The following is a 20,087-nucleotide window of genomic DNA, read 5'->3' on the forward strand; positions in this document are numbered from 1 at the left end:
ACCATCATTATTATTCACTAACATCTATCAATTGAATGGTGGATTGAGGAAATGTCACTTCCCGTTGGGGGTTGGATGTGAAATTTCCACAAACTACAACAACCAGAAATTATTCTCCTAACTTACGTGGTTTATTTGTCTTATGTTAATTATTAACGACAAATATCGAATAACTCACACTACAATTCTTCACAAATAAAAACGTTACGGAAAACAAAATACTGGAACTAAGAAAATAATGCACACACACAATAATATGACACCGTTATTTTTGAACAAAAATCCCTAGAAAAACCCCAAAGGGAAAGCCAGTGCAGTAGATGAGGGTTTTATTATTATTCAACAATTTGAGAAATTACAACTGGTTGTCTTTCACTGGCAAACTTCCGACAAATAATAATCTCCACTAGCAAAATATATTGGAGACTAATTGTCTCCCTCTGCAACCCAACTCGGCCTCCTTCTAGCCACTCGCACTTCCTCCTGACGCTCGCACAACCTGCCTGGAATGCACACTGTTAGCTGAGGATAATTCACACAGCCTCTAGAAACCCTTTTTGACAACCACTCTACCTCCAATTGCTCTCTCAAGCTACTCACTCTACCTCTAGATCACCTTCCAGCGCTGGCACACAATTTGCAGCCTCTACAACTTGCACTGGCTCAACTGGCAAATTCACATTGTTGTTTTTCGGCCTCCTCTGCAAATAATTTGGCCTCCTCTTCTTATATCTTGGACACTGAAAATACTGAGGAAATCTCCTTTGAAATCATGCTCGCAAACCTCTGCTAAAACCTAGCTATTGACTCTCATTAGCTTCAACTACACCCTTGCCAAATCACTACAACTGGGTAGTTGAATTGCTCAACTTTGTGTCTCAACTGTATCTCTCCAATTCCATCGACTCTGCTCTTATAATCTTTTTTTGGGAAACCAACAACCATTATCACATCCCAATCGATGGTTATGATCATCTTGACTCCATCAATTGACTTTTTTGGAAGTATCTAGAGAAAAATCGACCTCCCTCAATTAATCTGATTTATTTAACCACTTTCCCTATGTTAGACTTAGGAAATACTTAATTATTGGTCAGTTAATCTAATTGAGGTGTTTCTAAGGCTTTTCTTGCGAAACCTTTCTGGGTTTTGGAGATCTTGTGTTCCTTAGCCTCTTAGACACCACAGAGACTAGGACACTTATTTGTTGCTACCTCAAAAACTAACACTCCCTCTTAGCGAGGAATGTGTTCTCAACTACTCCCATCTTCTCCCTAAAGAATACAAACTTGGCCCTACCCAAGGCATTTGTGAGTATATCGGCAACATCTTCATTTGTGGTAACATGTTGTAGCTGAATTGATCCACATTTCTAATCTAAGTTGCAGGAAACGTGGCCCTAGGGGTCGTTTCCCCTGGGGAAACGAAACGAAACGCGTTTCCCCGTACCGTACGGCCTGGAAACGCGTTTCCGGCCGTACGGCCACGTTTCCCGAAACAGAAACGTGGCCGTACGGCCGGAAACGCGTTTCCAGGCCGTACGGGCCACGTTTCCCCAAAAAAACAGTTGTTTTTTAATTTTTTTTTTAATTTTTTTTTAAATTTTTTTAGGGTTTCCAGGATGTTCTAGAAACCTATTTGGATCTCTCTCTTGATGCCCTGAATATTGAGGACAATTTTGGAAGTGGAATTGGTGCATCATCTTCTTCAGCACCACCATCCACTGTTGAGCATTCTGCTGCTTCTATTTTTGATGAGGATTAGTCTTTTGTGACTTGTCTCTATAGTTCTTGCAGCCTTATAGTCTTTATTGTACTTGCAGCCTCATATACTAATATAAATAAAGGCTGATTTTGGATTTTCCAGTTCCTATATTTTTATTTTCATTATGTGATTATTCATGACTCATGAGTAAATGTGATGTAAATTTAATCTTAATGTTTAAATGTAATAAATTATAATCATATAATGTAAATGTATCATTAATGCTTTATGATTGCACATATATATATTAATAATTTTTAAATATTTTTAATATATATATATATATATATATATATATATATATATATATTCGCGTTTCCCCGTTTCCAAAATTTGGGGAGGTCGCGTTTCGTATCGCTTCCCGTTTCGGAAACTCGTTTCCGTTTCCCCGTTTCGTGCAACTTTTTCTAATGTTTGACATCTATGACTACAACTGGTCACCATAAGTTAGCAAACCTCCGGTAAATTCATTCCTTCACTTTTTTTGGTTGATCTGACCTCCTGTAAGATACTTGGCCCCTCCAAATCAATTCGGCCTCCCTTTGAAACCCTGAACCTACCTCTGCAACTGTGTTCCAGCACCTCTTTGGCAAACCCACACTGTTGTAAATAACCACAGCCTCCACGGAAAATCAAACCACCAAACTGGGAACCGCTTCTCCACTACAAATCGATCAGATCTCACAAAGTATCATACTGCCCCAGCAACTCCCTCTGCCTCAGTCGACTCGCACTCCTGGAGAGACTGCATCCTCCCTCTGCCATTGGAAATATTTGTGAATAAAATCCTTCGACAATCACCGTCCACGATGCTATCACTACACTACTTTGATTCTCCTGCTACATGTTGTAGCTGAACCAATCTGTGCTTCCACTGCACTACTTTGATCTTACACTGTTGATGCCCCCTGCACTAGAGTCCCTTTGACTAGAATTGCACCTTGCTCTCTACAATTGGCCAATTCGCACCACCTCCCTCTTGTCTCAGCATTGTCGCTATCATTGCAAATATGTGTGTCGATCTCGTTACTACTGTAATACTTGGGCTCCCGTAACAAAGGTAAAGGTCCAACTGAGGAATCCCTGACACAACAATTGGATCTAATCTACTGATCAAGCCCTCCTTGGCTAGCTCTACATCTCCTTGCTACTCCTTCCTCAAACCCTGCATGATATGACATATTGGAGTGGTATACTCCTCCTCCTGGAGTTCCTATTACTATCAGTGTGAATTCATCTTCCAACCTGGTGGACAAATCCTCAACTTCATTAATACAGTTGTTTGCTTCCCCTTCGTGTCCTTCTTCCTCTTAGGACAATGGCTCACATAGTGACCAAGCTCACCACAACCAAAACACTTGATCTTCGACAAGTCCTTCTCTTCTTTCCTCCTTTTAGTCTTGACCCTGAATCAGACCCTTCTTCATTTTCCCTTTACTTGCAAGAGCGACATTTTCTTTCTCCTCCTTCACCTTCTATCTCTTGCTACTATTTATAGTAGTTCCTTCGACCAAGTTGAGCCTCAGCTCCTCCCGAGTGAAATCACTCCATAGGCATTCCCAATATGGAAGCTTGTCACGCCTAAAGATCACCTGGATGAACAACGAACATACGCCATTCCTTGGTAAACTCATTGAGTGCTATACGCACTAACTCGTTGGCAACCGACTTGTCTCCAACTGCTGCAAGCATAGTATTCAAAACGGTAACCGGTGACCAAACCAATCCACCTATCAAACCAGTTTTCAAACTGAAACCGGTCAAACTAGGACTGGTCAAATCTCAATGAACTCGTCTTTAAAAAAATATATGAAATAATTAATTTTTAATGAAAAAACTACTTTTGAGATTTAAAACCATGATTCCAAACCAATACAGACAAAATAGGCCCAATCTCCCACGATGACCTGATTATAGACTAGTTCAGTAGAGCGAACTTGTACGAAGTGCCACGTGTCACTGTTGTGAGCCCCGACCCTGAAAATGCTACTCAAGAAACTACAGTTCGTCCTCTTTCTGTGACTATTTATGAAATTTGAATCCAATGCTCAAAGAGAAAGTTATGACGATTTTCCCAACGTCACATGTTTGACATGGAATTTGGGAGCCTGCAAAAACCCTAACTTCCTCAGATCATATCTCCAAAAATATAGCGAACCAAGATCTGAAATTCGGTCACGAGGTTCATCAAGATTTCGGCTCAAATGGGTTTTAATTTCAGCTTCTGAAGCTTCGCAGAAAAAATGTTATAGCGAAAATGCCACGATGACCTGTTTGAAGCCACAAAATCCCATATATCAACGGAAACATCTCGACAAGTAGAATCCATCGAGAAGATCTTTGATGCAAAATAATATGAGTTCTCGAGTCAAAATTCCCTTTCAAGATCGGGGTAGCCCCTCGTGCTGTTGGGGTTGACATCAATGACAACCACTGATCAACACTTCATGATTGCATAAAGCAACCTTAGGAATACCTTTCTCTTGTATTCTAATTTGATAATATCCAAATCCTAGGTCTAGTTTAGAAAGATGTTTTGTGTCATTTAATTCATCCAATAGTTCATCGACAAATGGAATGGGGAATTTCTTTATGATGGTTATCTCGTTTAGGGTTCAATAGTTGATTCATAACCTATACTAGCCATCCTTTTTCCTTACAAGAATTGTTGGAGCCATGTAAGGACTCTTTCTTCTAGTTATTACCCCATAATCTGGCAATTCTTGAACCAATTATTACATTTCAGTTTGGTGTCTAATGGAATGCCAAAATGATTTGACCTTGGCATGCCATGATCTTAGTATTAGCTTTTATAACATGGTCTCTAAATCGTTTTGAAAGAGATGAGGTAGGCTAATGTTCTTTTAAATTTCAAGTATCGTATGCAATTCCTACAAATCTTCTTCATCTAGTGTCTTTTGCACTGCATAGCAGCAAAAGTAAGCAAGTGGTCCCCCCTTGATCATCTTCTCCATCTTATGGGATGAGACTATCTATGTGGGGGTACTTTGAATTCCATGGAACTTGTATTTCCTTCCATATCGATAGAACATCGAGAAATGTTTTTGATATTTAAAGTTTAGACCAACAGTACCCATTGTCGCTATCATTAAGCTCCTAAAAACAACATTAAAAAACCAATGGTGATGTCATACATTGAGGATCATATTTAGCAGTGGTTGACAGTTAAATCAACCTTGTCACATTGTCGGTCACAATTAGTGGCAGTATCTCTTGGGGATAGTTACTCTGCAGTCAGTGATAGGATGGATAATCATATTTAATTTCCTTGCAGTCTAATTATCAATAGAACTGTGAGTACTCCCACTGTCAATCAATACAGTTACTTTGGTTGTGTTTATGCACTTGAAGACGTTGAGTGTTTGAGGTCAAGTAGTGCCAGGCATGGTGGCCATAGATAAAGTTGGAGTTGGTTCTATGCTTTGGGTTTCTAATTCTACTTTTGAAACGCTACTTTCATCTTTAGGGGAAGAATCTAACCTATGGCCTGCTTTGTCATCATTGTTGCTACTGATATGATTGATATCACACAAGTATAACCTTGTGCTTTTGCATCAATGGCCTAAGCTCCAAGGTTCTCCAGAGATGAAACATTTATTGTAATGACCCATTTTGGATTTTTAAGCAAAAAGGTATTAGTAAACATACGATATATGCATATGATAGCTAGATATGCATACATTGTATGTCTTACTCTAGTATACTTATTAAATAATACGAAATATGTTTAAACGAAGGATAAAGGGATTAAGTACCTAAAATTATTAAGAAGAGAAATATTTCCTAAAGTTCAACACTCTCAAAATATATATATTAAATTATTTTCGTAATTATAAGGTTATTAAATAAAATTTACACTTCCAATCCTGTTAATGAAAATATGTATAAATATTCATTTTAATTTAAATATTATAATTAAAATGTTGAAAGTTAAAAATAAATATTAAAAGTAACAAACATTTGATTATATACCTAGGTATAGCTATTCATTATATTTAAATGATTTAATCAAAAATATAAAGTTAAAGTTATGTATTTAACATGACAGCTACCCTCTAAATATAATAAATACATGACTAAGCGAATAAAAATCTGGGGAGGGCAATGGATGAGACGACGACTGCTTAAGGAAACTTATTTATCCATGTACATAGAGAGAAAGAAAAAGGAAGAACAATGAAGGAAATTGGGAACTGAAGATTGAGTTGCTAAGATGAGAGATTGGAATTGAGAATCGGAGATTTGAGCAATTGTTCTTGAAACTTTTGGGCACGGGGGCCAGAGTACTTCAATTACGAAGTATTTTGGAGTTGGGTACCAAGGATTGTGCCTGGTTTGACTGGGAGGTTTCGGTCATTTGGTAACAAGAGCGAAATTGGGAACGAGGACAGCCTAGGATCGACATGAAATTCAAATAAAAACACAGGTATTTTCATAAATTTCACTGTCTGCAAAATTAGAAGTAATTTCATAATTTTCCGTACTTAGAAACCTTACATTTATTACCTCTCCTTGCAGCTTTCTTATCAGATGTTTTACCCCTTTGGTAGCGAGGGCATATCACAAGTATACTTTCCTAGTTTGAGAAATTGAACTTTGTTGGTTTCCTGGGGGAAATAGTTTCCTCTTTTCTACCCTGCCTCTTGCTCTTTCTTTCCCTAAATTTCTGAAATCCAATTGTTCAATATCGTGTCTTATGTTGGGTTTTTCCTCGATTTATCCATTATAATCGTTGATTTTTTGTTGGTGTAGTCGTTGATTCGTCAATACTTCTCAATCACAATTATAGTCATCAATTCCATGTATTTCTTGCCCTATAGTGAGTTTCACAAACGACGCTTCTTCTTCAAGAACCTCTTTGAAAAAAAATCTTCTAAACAATGGTTAGTCTATGAGTAACCCTTGCATTTTGTCTCCACACCATAAGAACCAACTGTACAGTGACTGCTCAGGGAACATTGATGCTACCCAGATTTTGTCATCATTGTTAGTGATCCGGTACATACCGAAGTACTACTGTTCGTTCAATCAAATTTTGGAATGTCAGGTTTTATTTTAATGGAAAACTCAATATATGATCCCAAATATTGTGGTAGAGAAAACGAAAAGTTAGAGCTTGAATTTCCTCCCCATCCGTTTGAATGGGTTGAGGAATCTGGGTCTTTTAGCTCCATGTTAAAACTGTTTGGTCCAATCCTTCACTCAGGTTTTGAATCTCGCCATTTATTTGATCAGTGTGTGACTTTGATATCCCAAATCTTCAATGCGGTTGTGACTTCCAACTTTTGTTTTGCCACAGTATGGACTTCACTAAATATCTTAGTATGATTTTTTATAATTTCAGCGTCTTATCCACCTCAATTTCTCTATTAATACATAATATTAAGCATTCTAATCATGTATTTATTTACCAGCTAAAATTCATCTTACGCTAGATCTATCAAACATAAAGAGGCATCAAATCTATAAAAAAAAATTGCTCACTTAAGATGGATCTAGACACATCTCAAAATATGAGTAACAATACCTTTTTCATAAATATAGTTGCAGTATTTATTGTGTAAATCTAAATCCATCTACTCCTCTCCTTGTATAACAATGTTTATAATAAGCATACATACTTTACTATATATTTTAATTTATGTTTATATTTATATTTGACTAACATATAGTATTATGATTATTTATTATAAGTATTATCATTTCTTGAAATCAATATGTTAGTGTCAGTGGTATCCACATGACAAACACATTGACAAAATCTCTACCATACTATAGTATCCACTTATTTGCCATGACAAACAAATTACAACATCTCTATCACACTGTATTAGATCCTTGTATAGAGGGGGTTCCTTGTGCCACAAAAAAGGAGTCTCATTCACCAATTTGATGCCTATCCTCTAAACTTAAAATTAGATTATAATTATTATTATTATCCATATACTTTATCACTCTCAATACAATGTTATCACTTAGTTTTATTTATATTCTAATTTGTTTTGTTATAAAGTAATATTTGAAATTAATATGTACTATTTTTACATTGTACGTTATTACATTCTACACCAACTTTATAAATTAATGTCATGACTTCATTTTTATTCACATCGTCCTTTAGAAATTAATATTGACTTGACTAGCCTACAAACTTAGAAAATAAATGGTAGCCTTGGAAAACTAATGAACATTCCATATTAAAAATCACTAAACAAATTGGATGTCTCACAAAAACCCTTCCAAGAACATAGCGTGTAAGGTCGCATTGATGAATATTTTCTACTTTTAGAACCATGATTTTAAACTTTGTTACTAGAAATGCCTAGTTCTATTTTCCCTTTGGAAAGAAAATTGAGATGCCTAGGTAACCCGCGAAAAAAGATCCTTGAATATTTATTGCCCTTTGAGAAATGCTCCCTAGCACCATAGGCCTTGTTCCACTTCTAGCGAGTGTCCATGGCCAAAGATACTTGCATTTTCCATAATGAGATGATCTTCCTTTCAAAGAAGAAATGGTTGTAACTGCACAACTCGTAACCCTGTCCTGCTGCCCTAAAAAGGTTGCTACCCAAAGGGCCTCACTTGCTATAGGACATTTCTTTGGCCTTTGCCCTTGATATTAACAAGTGTTCCCTCATTTTTTTCACTTTATTGTACAACAACCGTGTGCAATCACAATAGAGTCTATGATTAAGTGTAATATTTAAATTGTACCTCTCTCTCTTTATTTATGTATATTGAAGAGAGTGTGCATCAAGCCAAACTCCACGTGGGTCATCTTATTTATGACAGCTGATATTTTTCTTGGATTCCTCTCTCTGAGAGGTGTAGGATTGATCTAAAGATCATTCGATTCTGACATGTACAAATGAAGTTATGAATTTCTTTTGATTATGGTCAAATTGTCAAGGTTGGCCAACAAACTTATGTAGGCTCAGAAGCCCAATAGTCACGTCTATTCATCCTCAATGTTGCATATAAATAGAAGGTGAATTAGCCTCATTTGGACACACTCATCTTCACACTTCTCTCTCTCTCTTTCCTCATTGATTGGGTACGGATTTCTGGGTCTCTCTCTCTGCACACGTCCGAAATTTCAGGAGGCCAAAATTTCAGGAGAGTGAAATTTCAGGAAGCCTAAATTTTAGGAGACCGAATTTCTGGACAGTTTGACCAAGCATTGACTAGCATGCGTTGACCTCCTTTGACTGCGTTTTTGTGAGGGCTATCTCTGTTTGGGCAGGCCGCATTTCTGGGCACAAAAATCGAGGCTAAACGTTCACTGTTGACTAGCGTTGACTGCAGCTAGGGCTGACTGCAAGTGGGCTATTTGACCAGACTTTGACTGGGCTGAATTTGACTGTTTTGAGGGTTGTTTTATCTTGTTGTTTGGAGGCCGAAGTTGACTGAAGTTGACCGATTTGTTGAGGGTCAAATCTGCCCTGTTGACCAACGTTGACTTTTTTGGTTAGGGCTCTTTTGCTGCTGTTATAAATTATCAGATTTGTAAATTGTACTATCTCTCTCTGCTGAACTATTGAAGACTAAAAGAAGATTTGATCAAGGGTTTCTCCACATTGGGGTTTGTCCCTAGTTGCTGCCACATCTTGTGTCCTCTTGTCTTGGCTTGTCTTCTACTGTTTATGTTTATGTTCTATCTGCATTTTACTATCATGTTGATGTGATTGCTAATCTGAATATTGATACTAGGCTAATAAAGAAATTGAAGTAAAATTGCTCTAAAGCATAGAACATACCATTGTTGCCTAAAATTAACACATTTGCCAAGTTTCAAATTTCAATTATTTTTTTTTTCTAATTAAAATACTAATCTATTATATACAGAACAAAAATACATTATAGTCACAGAGATGCATCCTCAGAGGCCTGATCTTGGCACTCTGGTATGTTTGAGATCAAAAATGGCTACCTTCGCAGAGGTGCCCATACTAGTTACGACCTTCCATGCCGGGGTTCCTTGTTCTTCCATTAATATTTTCCCCATTAGTCTAGAAAGCCCACGCAGGGGCATCACAAAATCAACAGCATTATCCCACACAGAGGCTTCAAAAAACTTGACACTAACAGGCATTAAAAACTGATAATATAAACTGAACGCCGAGTCAAAACCTGAGTCGCTGAGGTTGGTGAAGCTGCGCGGGAGACCTGCTACTCCTCCGGTTCCTCTTCGACGATCGGTGTCCATCCGAATCCTCCAAATTCCTCCTCAGAAGGGAGGGGGTCAGAGTTGAAGTCGACCTGCTTGGACGAAGATGCTTCCTGGGGCCGAGGAAGGCTGGGGGCCTGGTCCACTGCCTTCCCAGATGAGGCCTGGCCCAAATTCGCTTCCTTCCCCGGCGAGGCCTGGACCAATTCTGGCATTTCGCCCTGGTGCATCCCCTGATCACGGTTCTCAACATTGACAGATTGTTCCTCCTCCAGAAATAGAACTGAGACATGGGCATTGATACGAGGCCTAACCATCGAACTGTTGAAAGCAAAAATGGCTGAGCCAAATGCCGGCGAAGGAATTGAGTCCGGGTCAGAGCTATAGGAGTTCATGAATTGCCTGGGTTGGATAGGACGAGCTGCAAGAGGGCTATGGCAGGGGCAGCGACAACATCTGGGCTGAGAATCCTCAGCTGGTCTCCGGGATGAGCTTCCTCGAGAAGTGCCTCGTCTGCTGAGCAATCGCTCGCGAGGCGGGACCATTGTTGTCGGGGCACTGAGGCTAAAGAGCAGATCGGGGAGGGAAGGCGGAATTGGCGGAGAGGCAAGCGGGAGGCTAGAGATGAAACAGGGGCGGAATACACACAGAGGCCTTTCAGTCCCAGAATAACATACAGTAAACAGTGTAGCAGAGGATGATGTCTCCCGGAGGGCCTGAGACCATACAAGCGTCTGAGCGAAGAATGCCGAATGCCAAGCATGAAGCATCTTGTGCTGGCCCCCCTTATCGCCTTTTCTAGGCCCTGCAACCAAATTTCGTTCCTTGAGCGCCATAACTGCTCTCTGCTATCAGCCCAGTAACTTGAATGCGGCAATGAATGCCGATTTGCAATGAGCCTTGCCATATATCCCATGGCGGCGTACTGACAGAGGGGAATGTCCTCACGCCTGAGGAAACACATGCCTGTCATGTGTCTCCTCGTTTTCTGCAGTCGTGGCACCCGCATCCGGGGACATTGGTTTCAATTATTGCCATAGTGTGTTCCATGTATTTGTGCTCCAACAACATTATGTGAGTTTAAGATGGAGTTTGTTTAGCATGGATGATGCTACATACAAGTTTTGGACAATTTTGGAGTAACAAATAACCTTCATACTTGGTTTCTAAGTTGACGAAAAATTATTTGTTTGGTTTCTAAGTTGAAGAAAATTTATTCCTCTCAAAACATGTTTCTTGTAACAAAATAAATCAACACCATTCACTATAAGATAGAGTGAGCTTAAGATGGAATAGGCTAGGTGTAGCTAACCATTGAGCTCCTAACACAACATCAACATCATTTGGTGTAAGATAGAATGAGTTTAAAATGATGAGGCTAGGTGTAGATAACATTTGAGCTCATAGCACAACATCAATGCCACTAACAACCATGGCATACATTGAGGATCATTGTTAATAGTCAATTACAGTGAAGTCAAACTTGAGACATTTTCCATCCCACTGAGTAGTGGTGTATTTTAGAATGGCTATCTTGAAGTCAATGACAAGATGGATAAACATGCTCAATTTCCTTACAATCTAAGTATAGTACTCCCATTGTTAATAAGTATAGTTACTCCCATTGTGTTTATGTCCCTAAATATGTTTAGTGTTTGAGGTCGAGTGGTGCCTCTATCATGGTCACCATAGATAAAGTTGGAATTGGTTCTATCCTTGCGATCTTTGTTTCTTCTTTTGAAAAGTTTGCTTACATATTCAGATGAAGAATCTAACCGATCACTTGTCATTGTTGTCACTGTTGATATTAGTTCTTTCGCATGAGTATAACTTTTTTCTTTTGCAACAATGGCCTAACTCCAAGGTTCTCTACAGGTGAAACATTTATTCCCGTCATTTGGGATCTTCTTAATAGATGTGTACCCTCTGTTAGGGGGAACATATTTTGAGTTTATTTTCCCAAATTGAGAAAGAGAATTATGTTGGTTTCAGGATTTTCCTCATTGCTACCCTGGATTTTGTGCTTTCTTTCTTTAGATATTCCTCTTTTCTACCCTTGGTTTTGCTCTTTCTTTCTTTATATCTTTGATATCCAAGAGTTCAATATCATGTCTTATGTTGGGTTTTATCATTGAGATATGTGTTTGTAATATATGATTCTCCATTGGGGAGGCAAGAGCGGGAGGGGTTGTTCTCCACCTCGATGAAGAAAGAGTGTTGAAATTTGCCTAGGGACTAGGGTTATCGACCAATAATCAAGCAGAATACATGGCATTGTGGCAAGGATTGGAATTAGTATCTGACAACAGACTTCGGCACTTGAAGGTTTTTGGGGACTCCAAGATCGTCATTCAACAAGTGAATAAGTGTCGCAAGAAAGAAGATCCATGGCTCCCTCTGGTCTTGCATAGGATCAAGTTGTTAATTGAACAACTTGATACCATAGAGTTTTCCCATATCAAAAGGCATTTGAATGAAGAAGCTGATTTCATGGAAAATCATGGAGTCTTACTAAATCCCGAGAAACTAAGAATAAATGACGAGGGAACAATATTAAAACCACTCCCCTAATATTGAACAAACTGTCAGAATTAATGGTGGTCTCGAGGCACACTAAGCTTGGGAGTAGGGATCAAATGTCATTTTTAATACGGGACCCTTTCAAATCAAACTTCACATTAATTAGATTGCAAGAGAGGAGTCATATTAATTTGGGGAATCGTGTTTCCAAGGCCACCTGGAGCAGCGACGTAAGCCTAGAGTCAGCGCCGGACAGATGGATCAACAAGGATTTGATAATTGGGTTAATTCAAATGTGTGAAACCGTAATCCCTGCTCTAGCGTGCCAATTTGGCAGAGGACAGTGCTTCAAATCTCAGAGTTTTTGCGTTGAATTTTTAATGGACTCGATGCAAGTAGCCTTGATGAGTGCAACAACCTTTAATGCGTCGAGCCATCTGAATGTGGTCAAGATGGGAAATTCATCACTATATATGGAGCGCTATGGAGTTTATGTAATCAAGGAGAAGGTAGTTCAATTTCTCATGTCGTTGAGTCGACAATAATGGGAGATTTGGGTGGAAATGGAGCGAGCTGAGGGTGAAGTTGGTGAGAAGCTTGGCATATATATGGCCAGGATTGCAAGGGCGGTGGAATTTTTAATCACTCTGACTTCTCACAATGCGGAGATGCAGCTAACTGAATCCAGAGCAAGTAATGAACTGCTCTCTCACCGGATGGGGTTGTTGGAGTTAAAATCAGAGCATTTGCAACTGGCCGCGGAAATGATGGAGTTCAGGGTCGAAACTTTAGGGAGGAGAATGGAAGGAAATGGTATGGAGTGCAACCAGGGAGACAACAAACTACCAGGAGATAGCGACGAATGTGGATCAAAGGGAGGAAGTCAACACTAGTGTCGAGGATTTAAGGGAGAGCCACGAGCAGCCCATCGTGAAGGATGATGGAGTCCAGGTCGCTCCACCTATGGAGGACCTGTAATGTCTTTTAACTTTTATCTGGATATATGTTATGTCGATATGTAGCCTATAATGGAGTTTTTGGAGAGTTTATGGTTAGAATGTCTTTAGTATAATAGTATGTAATCAAAATAAAATCTTTAATGTAATGGGCAGGAATGTTGGACATCAGATGGAAATCTCATGGCACATGCTATAAATGGTTCTGGCCTTCAAACCAGATTATTATAATGCCAAATATACATGTTCCTTTTAAGAATATATATATGTGATTCTCCACTAGTGTTAGAGAATCAAGTTGCTAGTATTTCCCATTCATAGTTATAGTGCTCAATCTTGTGTATTTGTTGCAGTTGAGTTAATTTAGAAAACCCTAAGCCCCTAAAACCCCTAGATCTAGATTTAAACCTATAATCTCCAAAGAAGAAAGCTATTTTTTTGATGGAAGAAAGCCATTTTTTATTATCCACAAAAGACCCTTTCCTTAATAGATTGTTTCATTAATTGAAGTATTCAAGTAATGAAGTACTGACTCAATCAATGACACGACTTTTATTTGCATTGTGCTTTACATAGGTATAGTCTTTGTCTAATGAGGTCACTTTTTGGTCCTTTCCAGACAGATTTTTCGGTTGATTTTATCTTAAATTCAACAAGAAATTGAAAAAATTGTAGTTTTGTTGAGTCTACACAATCCCAGTGCCCAATGGGTTTTCCATGCCATTGAATCCATTTCTGCATTCAAAAATGCAATTTAAAGAGCGAAACAACGTAAGCTCATCAAAAACCATGTCATCAGTTCCAGTGAAAAAGGCCAAAAAGTTGCCTCATTAGACTACATTGTGCTTTAAAGTTTACTATAAAATAACCTTATAAATTAATGTTTCATTAATTACATGATAATCTTTTACGTTGTACTTTATTACATTCTACCTTCACTTTATAAATTAATGTTTAAGCTGAAGGAAGATCTCTTTTTGTTGAAGAATAAATCAACATCATTCAATATTGTTTTATTAAGAAACGGTGATTTTGAAGACTACCCTTTCACACAATTAAGGTTCTTTTAAGAAGTTTAAATCTTCTATATTTCAGAACCTTTTCTGGTTTTTCATTACTGGAATCCAGTGAGGCAAATTTTACTGAAATTGCATATTTTTATTGATGAAATTGTTGCTTTTAATATGGAAATGGATTCAGCACACTAGATTACCTTTACTACAACCTAATTGTGCATATCTGTGATTCCATCAAATCCAAAATGATGTGTACAGAATTTCAGGCCAAATATGCCAATTTCCCCTCCCTTTATTGTCTGAGCAGCATGAAAAGAGCCAATTCATCACAGTTTAGACTACTCGTTCTTTAATAGGCAATAAAGTTATACAATGACAATGCATATTAGTTTTCCAAGAACATGCCTACTATATCAACTATTAATTTTGATAAACTTTTGACCATAGAAAAAAACAAATGACTAAAAGAGGTTTCCTTTGTCAAGAAAGCGTTATATGATAAAGAAGAAGAGATGCTTTTCATACATGAATAAAATAGATATTACCAAGAAAACTAACCTTCTCTTAAACAACTGTACAATATCTTGTACACATGACCTGCTACAAATAGACCTTGATCTAGACCAGAAATTTGTTGATTTTACAAGGCAAACTGGTTGACTTCCTGGGAGGCATGATGACTTGAATTTTGGCTCAACCAGAAAAGCTTTCAAATATGCTGCTGCAAACACTGCTACAACAGTTGCCACCTAGATATCATTTGCAACTAAATCAGGACTTCAAAACATAGAAGACTGGCTATGTAGAGGAGCTGTTAGATAAATTGAAAGTGATGAAATACTAAAGAACATATTGAATATACCTGAAATATAAGCCGTTCTGGGAGAAATCGTGCAATAGCTAATCCAAGAACAAATGCAGATGAGATAACTCCCATCAATACTCCGAATGCTGCCGTGCGTGAGTCTTCTGGAATGTTATCAGCCTACATGAATAATTCAAGGTGGTGATGAATTGCGATTTATTATCCTTCTATCTGGAAGCAATCAATTTTTAAACACATCATTTGGTATGTGCACCTCATTCTCATTAAATATATTGAACACTAGAGATTACCAAAGGATATTGATGCCAGTGTAAAGAATTTTAAACTTGAATGAGTATGCAGATCATGTCGGTGATGTAATCAGTATCAAACTGATATTGATTGTGTACTTTGACACACAGATGTTTCAGCAAGAGTAATTCTGATGTGTCAAAAAATGAATAAATGATAGAAAATGCTCAAATGTTACATAATATATTTCATCTTATCTTTTTAGAAAACACCAGCAGTCAACCGGATTGGTGAAAACAGGGCACTGTTATAACATCCACCAGGGTTTGATTCCTCTGCAAGGAGGTGTGATAAGTGTTTGAGTGGTCATAAATCTGTTATTTTTCCACAAGATGAGCTCCTATAAAGAAATATCGACCCAAAGAGGATGCCCCAGTCCTTTCATGCTATTTTCATCTGTGCATACATTGAACTATCCATGCAAACATGTGCATAAATGTACACACATAAAAGCTAATTTAAATGCATTTTAAAGAGTTCAGAAATGAAATGAATGCAAAGGATTGCAGCATGAGACATTAGATAGTATCCTTACTGATCTTCCTTTCTTGGTTTGATTTACTGCCTCACTGGAATGTTCTTGCATTATTTTATTTTTTGCCAACTAACAAACAGCAAAAGCAATTATTGATGTACCAAATCTTCTTTCTAGTCATCAGTAAATTGATTAAATCAACTTATTGAATAAACTCACATAATGGACACAAAAGTCAATTTTTCCACCCACCATCTAAGATGGCTGATATATGCTCAACTCAAGGTCAAAATGCAGGTATGTCTAGGAAGATTGAACACTGATTTAGTAACCACATGACTGGTAACTTGAAATCATGCAGCTCTAAACAAAATTGATATGTTAACTCCAACCTAAGATGGTTGATATATGCTAAACTCAAGGTCAAAGTGCAGGCATGTCTAGGAAGGTTGAAAACTGATTTAGTAACTACATGATTGGTAACTTGAAATCATGCATATCTAAACAAAACTGATATATTAACCCCTATTGCCATAGAAGGAAAACAACTCCAAATTGAGCAGAGAAAAACAACTCCAATTTCCATAGAATAAAAGAAGCTGATGTTGTCATCAGTTCACAACGTCAAGGAATTCACTCCATTGCATCTACATACATGACCATTGAAATAAATTTGAAAGATATAATCCTTTGCTTTTCTTCTAGATAAGGGAGCGTTGGAGGAGATGACATGGCTTGGACAATTTTGAATTTGGGGTCTGATGTTTACATTAATTATCTCACTTGCTATCTTATGATTGGCTTCCAAAGCCCCGAGGGTTAGCTCAATAGGTCGAGCTCCCGTTGCTAAAGTACCTTGCCAATGGGAGGTCACGGGTCAATTCTCCTTGCCGCCCTTGGGGTTAGGCTCTGCTAATAAGCCGATAGGATGTGATCCCTTTGGGTTGATCTGCCTGGATATTTCCTCGAAAAAAATGATTGGCTTCCATAATTGGTTTTTGAAGCTCCCACATTTGATCAACTGGCATGAAAAAGGAGTGTTTGCAATATTCTAATCTTGTGATGGTTTGAAATCCTTAAAAATGCTTTCTAATCATGGGGTTTGCTACGAGACCATTCCATCTTGAAATCATGTGTGGGTATCAAGATACATTTTACTGTTACATATCATCCTAGCTTGAACCTGCTACTTAATTCTATGATGTTCATCTTTCAGCTACAAACTATAACATAAAACCTTGTGGATCCCAAAAATCCCTACTTTTTACCCTTTGATTAGTAAAGTTTTACAAGGGCATCTTCTCTGTTTCTAAGAGCTTCTAATGGAGACTGATCAAACAGTACATTGGCTAAAGTTGTTTAGCTTCTCAGTTTGCTTTGAGGCCAATAACCACTATTGGACTTGCAGGTTTGCTCATCCATATGAGGTCAGGATGGCGAGGTTGGAAACAGTGCAAAATATGCCAGACACCTAACGACTTCAATTGACTAAGAAACCGAGATCGCAACTTCAATTCCAGTAGAGAGACATAGAATGCCCAGCCATTAATTTCAGCCAAACTCGTGAATATTTACACTTTTCTTAACACACCCAATAGAGCTCTCAGAATTAGCAAATGGGCACTTGGTTCACTGTGAGATAAACAGAATATTAAACTGCTCAACAGGGTTCCTCTCTCACTGGGGTGTGCCCACCCAAATGACATATTTCAAAGGGATGTGGCAGGGTGCAAGCCCTGGGTGAATTTGGTAGAATAAATACTCCTTGGACCTGGCACCTTAGCGGAAAGAAGCCCATGTTATGTGGTGCAGCCAACCCCAACATTAAAGAGTGTTTCTTAAAGAAAATTTGAAAAACATAAACTGAGTAAAGCAGCCATGGACGCTAAGATATATAAAAAGTTTTATCAACAACTAAGAAGGATGAAGAAGTACCACATAAGCTAGGGAAAGGCAGTGAACGCTGCCACTGGTAATTGCAGCAGCTGTTTGCAACACATAATGTGCATATACATATGCCTTTGTCCTGCTGTAAGCGAAAACACCTGCAAATTATTTCAGTTGAGACAACTAGCAGCCATCCAATTTTGCCTGAGATATTGGCAACTAATTATGGACAGTTTTCAAAATCTACTGTATAATTGCTTACCCAAAGGAACGACTGAGACAGTCAATGGAATCATGAGCAGTGCTTTCCTTCCATAGTGGTCTGAGAGATCCCCATGACGGGTGTCACCAGCATTGTTCCAATGCCTGATATCTATTACATGCCAAAAAAACTTCATTTTTCAGTGGATTAAGAAAAAGAATTCTATTAAAAGCTTTCAAGTTTTGTACTAATATAAAATATGAACCGGTATCTACAAGCAATCAAATTTAAATCCAAACAGGAAACAAAGCAGGCCTGGCAGTAACATGAGGAAATAAAAAGCCACTACCAGGTGGCATAATAGTCCAAAAACCAAAACCACACATAATGCGAAATAGCATAATACAAATCTCCAAAAATTTAATCATGCTCTAATGAATTATAAAATTGGAAAAAGGTTTCTCTGTACCAAGTAAAAACTGAGAAAATCGACCCATCAGGAAAATCAAATACAAAATCTCTAGATTACAGGACTTCAGGGAAACTTTTGTTCGCCTGATTTAGTCATTCACGGATTCACGTATTTTTTCAGAAAACAAATATTTTACTCGAAAATTCACCAAGAATTTCTAAACATCAAATGAAATCTTTAAATTTTAAAGAAATATCGCCATATGGTATCTAATTTTAAGGAAAAACAACACTTATATGGGTACCCGAAATTACCCATGCAAGAGGCCTTCCATGTTACTGAATCTCACCGGGAATTATTAAAACAAGGGTCACGTATAGTTTTCAAGGCATTAGGAAAATTCAAAAACCCACCATCAAATTGTAAATTCTCATCCTTTCTTCAACTCCTGGACTGTGTTTCAAGTGAATTGTAATGTGTAGAGTTCACACAAGACATGTAGAGGAAGTTTCCAGGAATAGGAACGAAATTTAGCTCACCGTCTGCTGCAGTCCAGAGAGGTATATGGCTTGGCTGCATTGTTCAACGCCAGGGCAGAGAGCAGACATTGTAACGTCTGTGAGAGCAGGGATCACCATGGAAACAGCAGTGAAGTGCAAGAACAAGGTGAACAGGAGGTGAGCCATCAACCCCCAACATTCATGCCAACAATTCTGTCTCATCTTCCCTTCAAGAAATATATCACTACAACGCTTATACCCAGCACTGTTTCCTCACCAGCTACAGCACTGCATATATCACGACAACACTTGGCCCAACACTGTTTCCTCGCCAATTACAGCACTGCATGCATGGGAACTGCATGAAATGAATAAGTGCCGCTCTTGACACTAAATCCTGCCAAGTTTTCTGCAAACAACTGAGCACATTCTGTGTGTCCCTGGGCTATAAAGTTGAAAGTGGCGATTCTCTGCTGCGTTTTTCACTGAAACAAATGCCTGAAAAAGCCTGAGAAGTTGGAGGATGCAACTGTGGATGGCTTATTAGTGGAAATGAAGAGCATTGAAAGGTCGTCCCCCACACGCGTCCTGTACCTTTTTCACGGAGGTGGCAACACAGAGAGATAAAGAGCCCCATGAAATTTAGATTTAGATGCTGTTTATTATATTCATCTATTTTTTTTGCCTGGTATCGAAGATGCTAATCCTTGGCGTGTGATCTCAGTGTGTTGGTTGATGGATGGTGCAGGTGGGGGCCTGTTGTGCTGAAAGCTCCTTTGTCATATATTTTATTTGACATTCATGGATTATTTTATCAGTAATTGACATCCATGCATGGAATGCCCTTTTCCTCCCGGGGGAGTAAAAAAGGTCAACATGAACAGTAGAGTGTTAGTTGAGCAAGGGACAATTTCGGATCAGGGATATACTTGGCTTGCAGGGGATGGAGCACGTCAACGACATCAGCCATGTGGAAATCTTACGGTCACAGGGCTTCCCACGCCGAACCGAAGGATCTGTCATAATCTTCCCAAATGAGTTTGGTTGGTT

At 38.3% G+C, this 20,087-nt stretch overlaps 1 protein-coding gene across 1 annotated transcript in view; it reads right to left on the minus strand.

Moving 5' to 3' along the window:
• The window catches only part of LOC149219092 (uncharacterized), a 259,733-nt gene extending 239,951 nt beyond the window's left edge, over nt 1-19,782 (minus strand). Inside the window, 6 exon segments of the mRNA XM_089384255.1 lie at nt 15,003-15,193; nt 15,307-15,429; nt 17,972-18,081; nt 18,186-18,260; nt 18,263-18,296; nt 19,077-19,782. Of these exon segments, the coding sequence (XP_089240381.1) occupies nt 15,003-15,193; nt 15,307-15,429; nt 17,972-18,081; nt 18,186-18,260; nt 18,263-18,296; nt 19,077-19,259 (716 nt within the window). The 5' untranslated portion in view covers nt 19,260-19,782.
• Nucleotides 19,783-20,087: the final 305 nt, after the last annotated feature.

Source organism: Pinus tabuliformis, chromosome Q (genome assembly GCF_031772625.1).
Source record: "Pinus tabuliformis cultivar Carrire ecotype Pingquan chromosome Q, CPIR1, whole genome shotgun sequence".
Taxonomy (NCBI): domain Eukaryota; kingdom Viridiplantae; phylum Streptophyta; class Pinopsida; order Pinales; family Pinaceae; genus Pinus; species Pinus tabuliformis.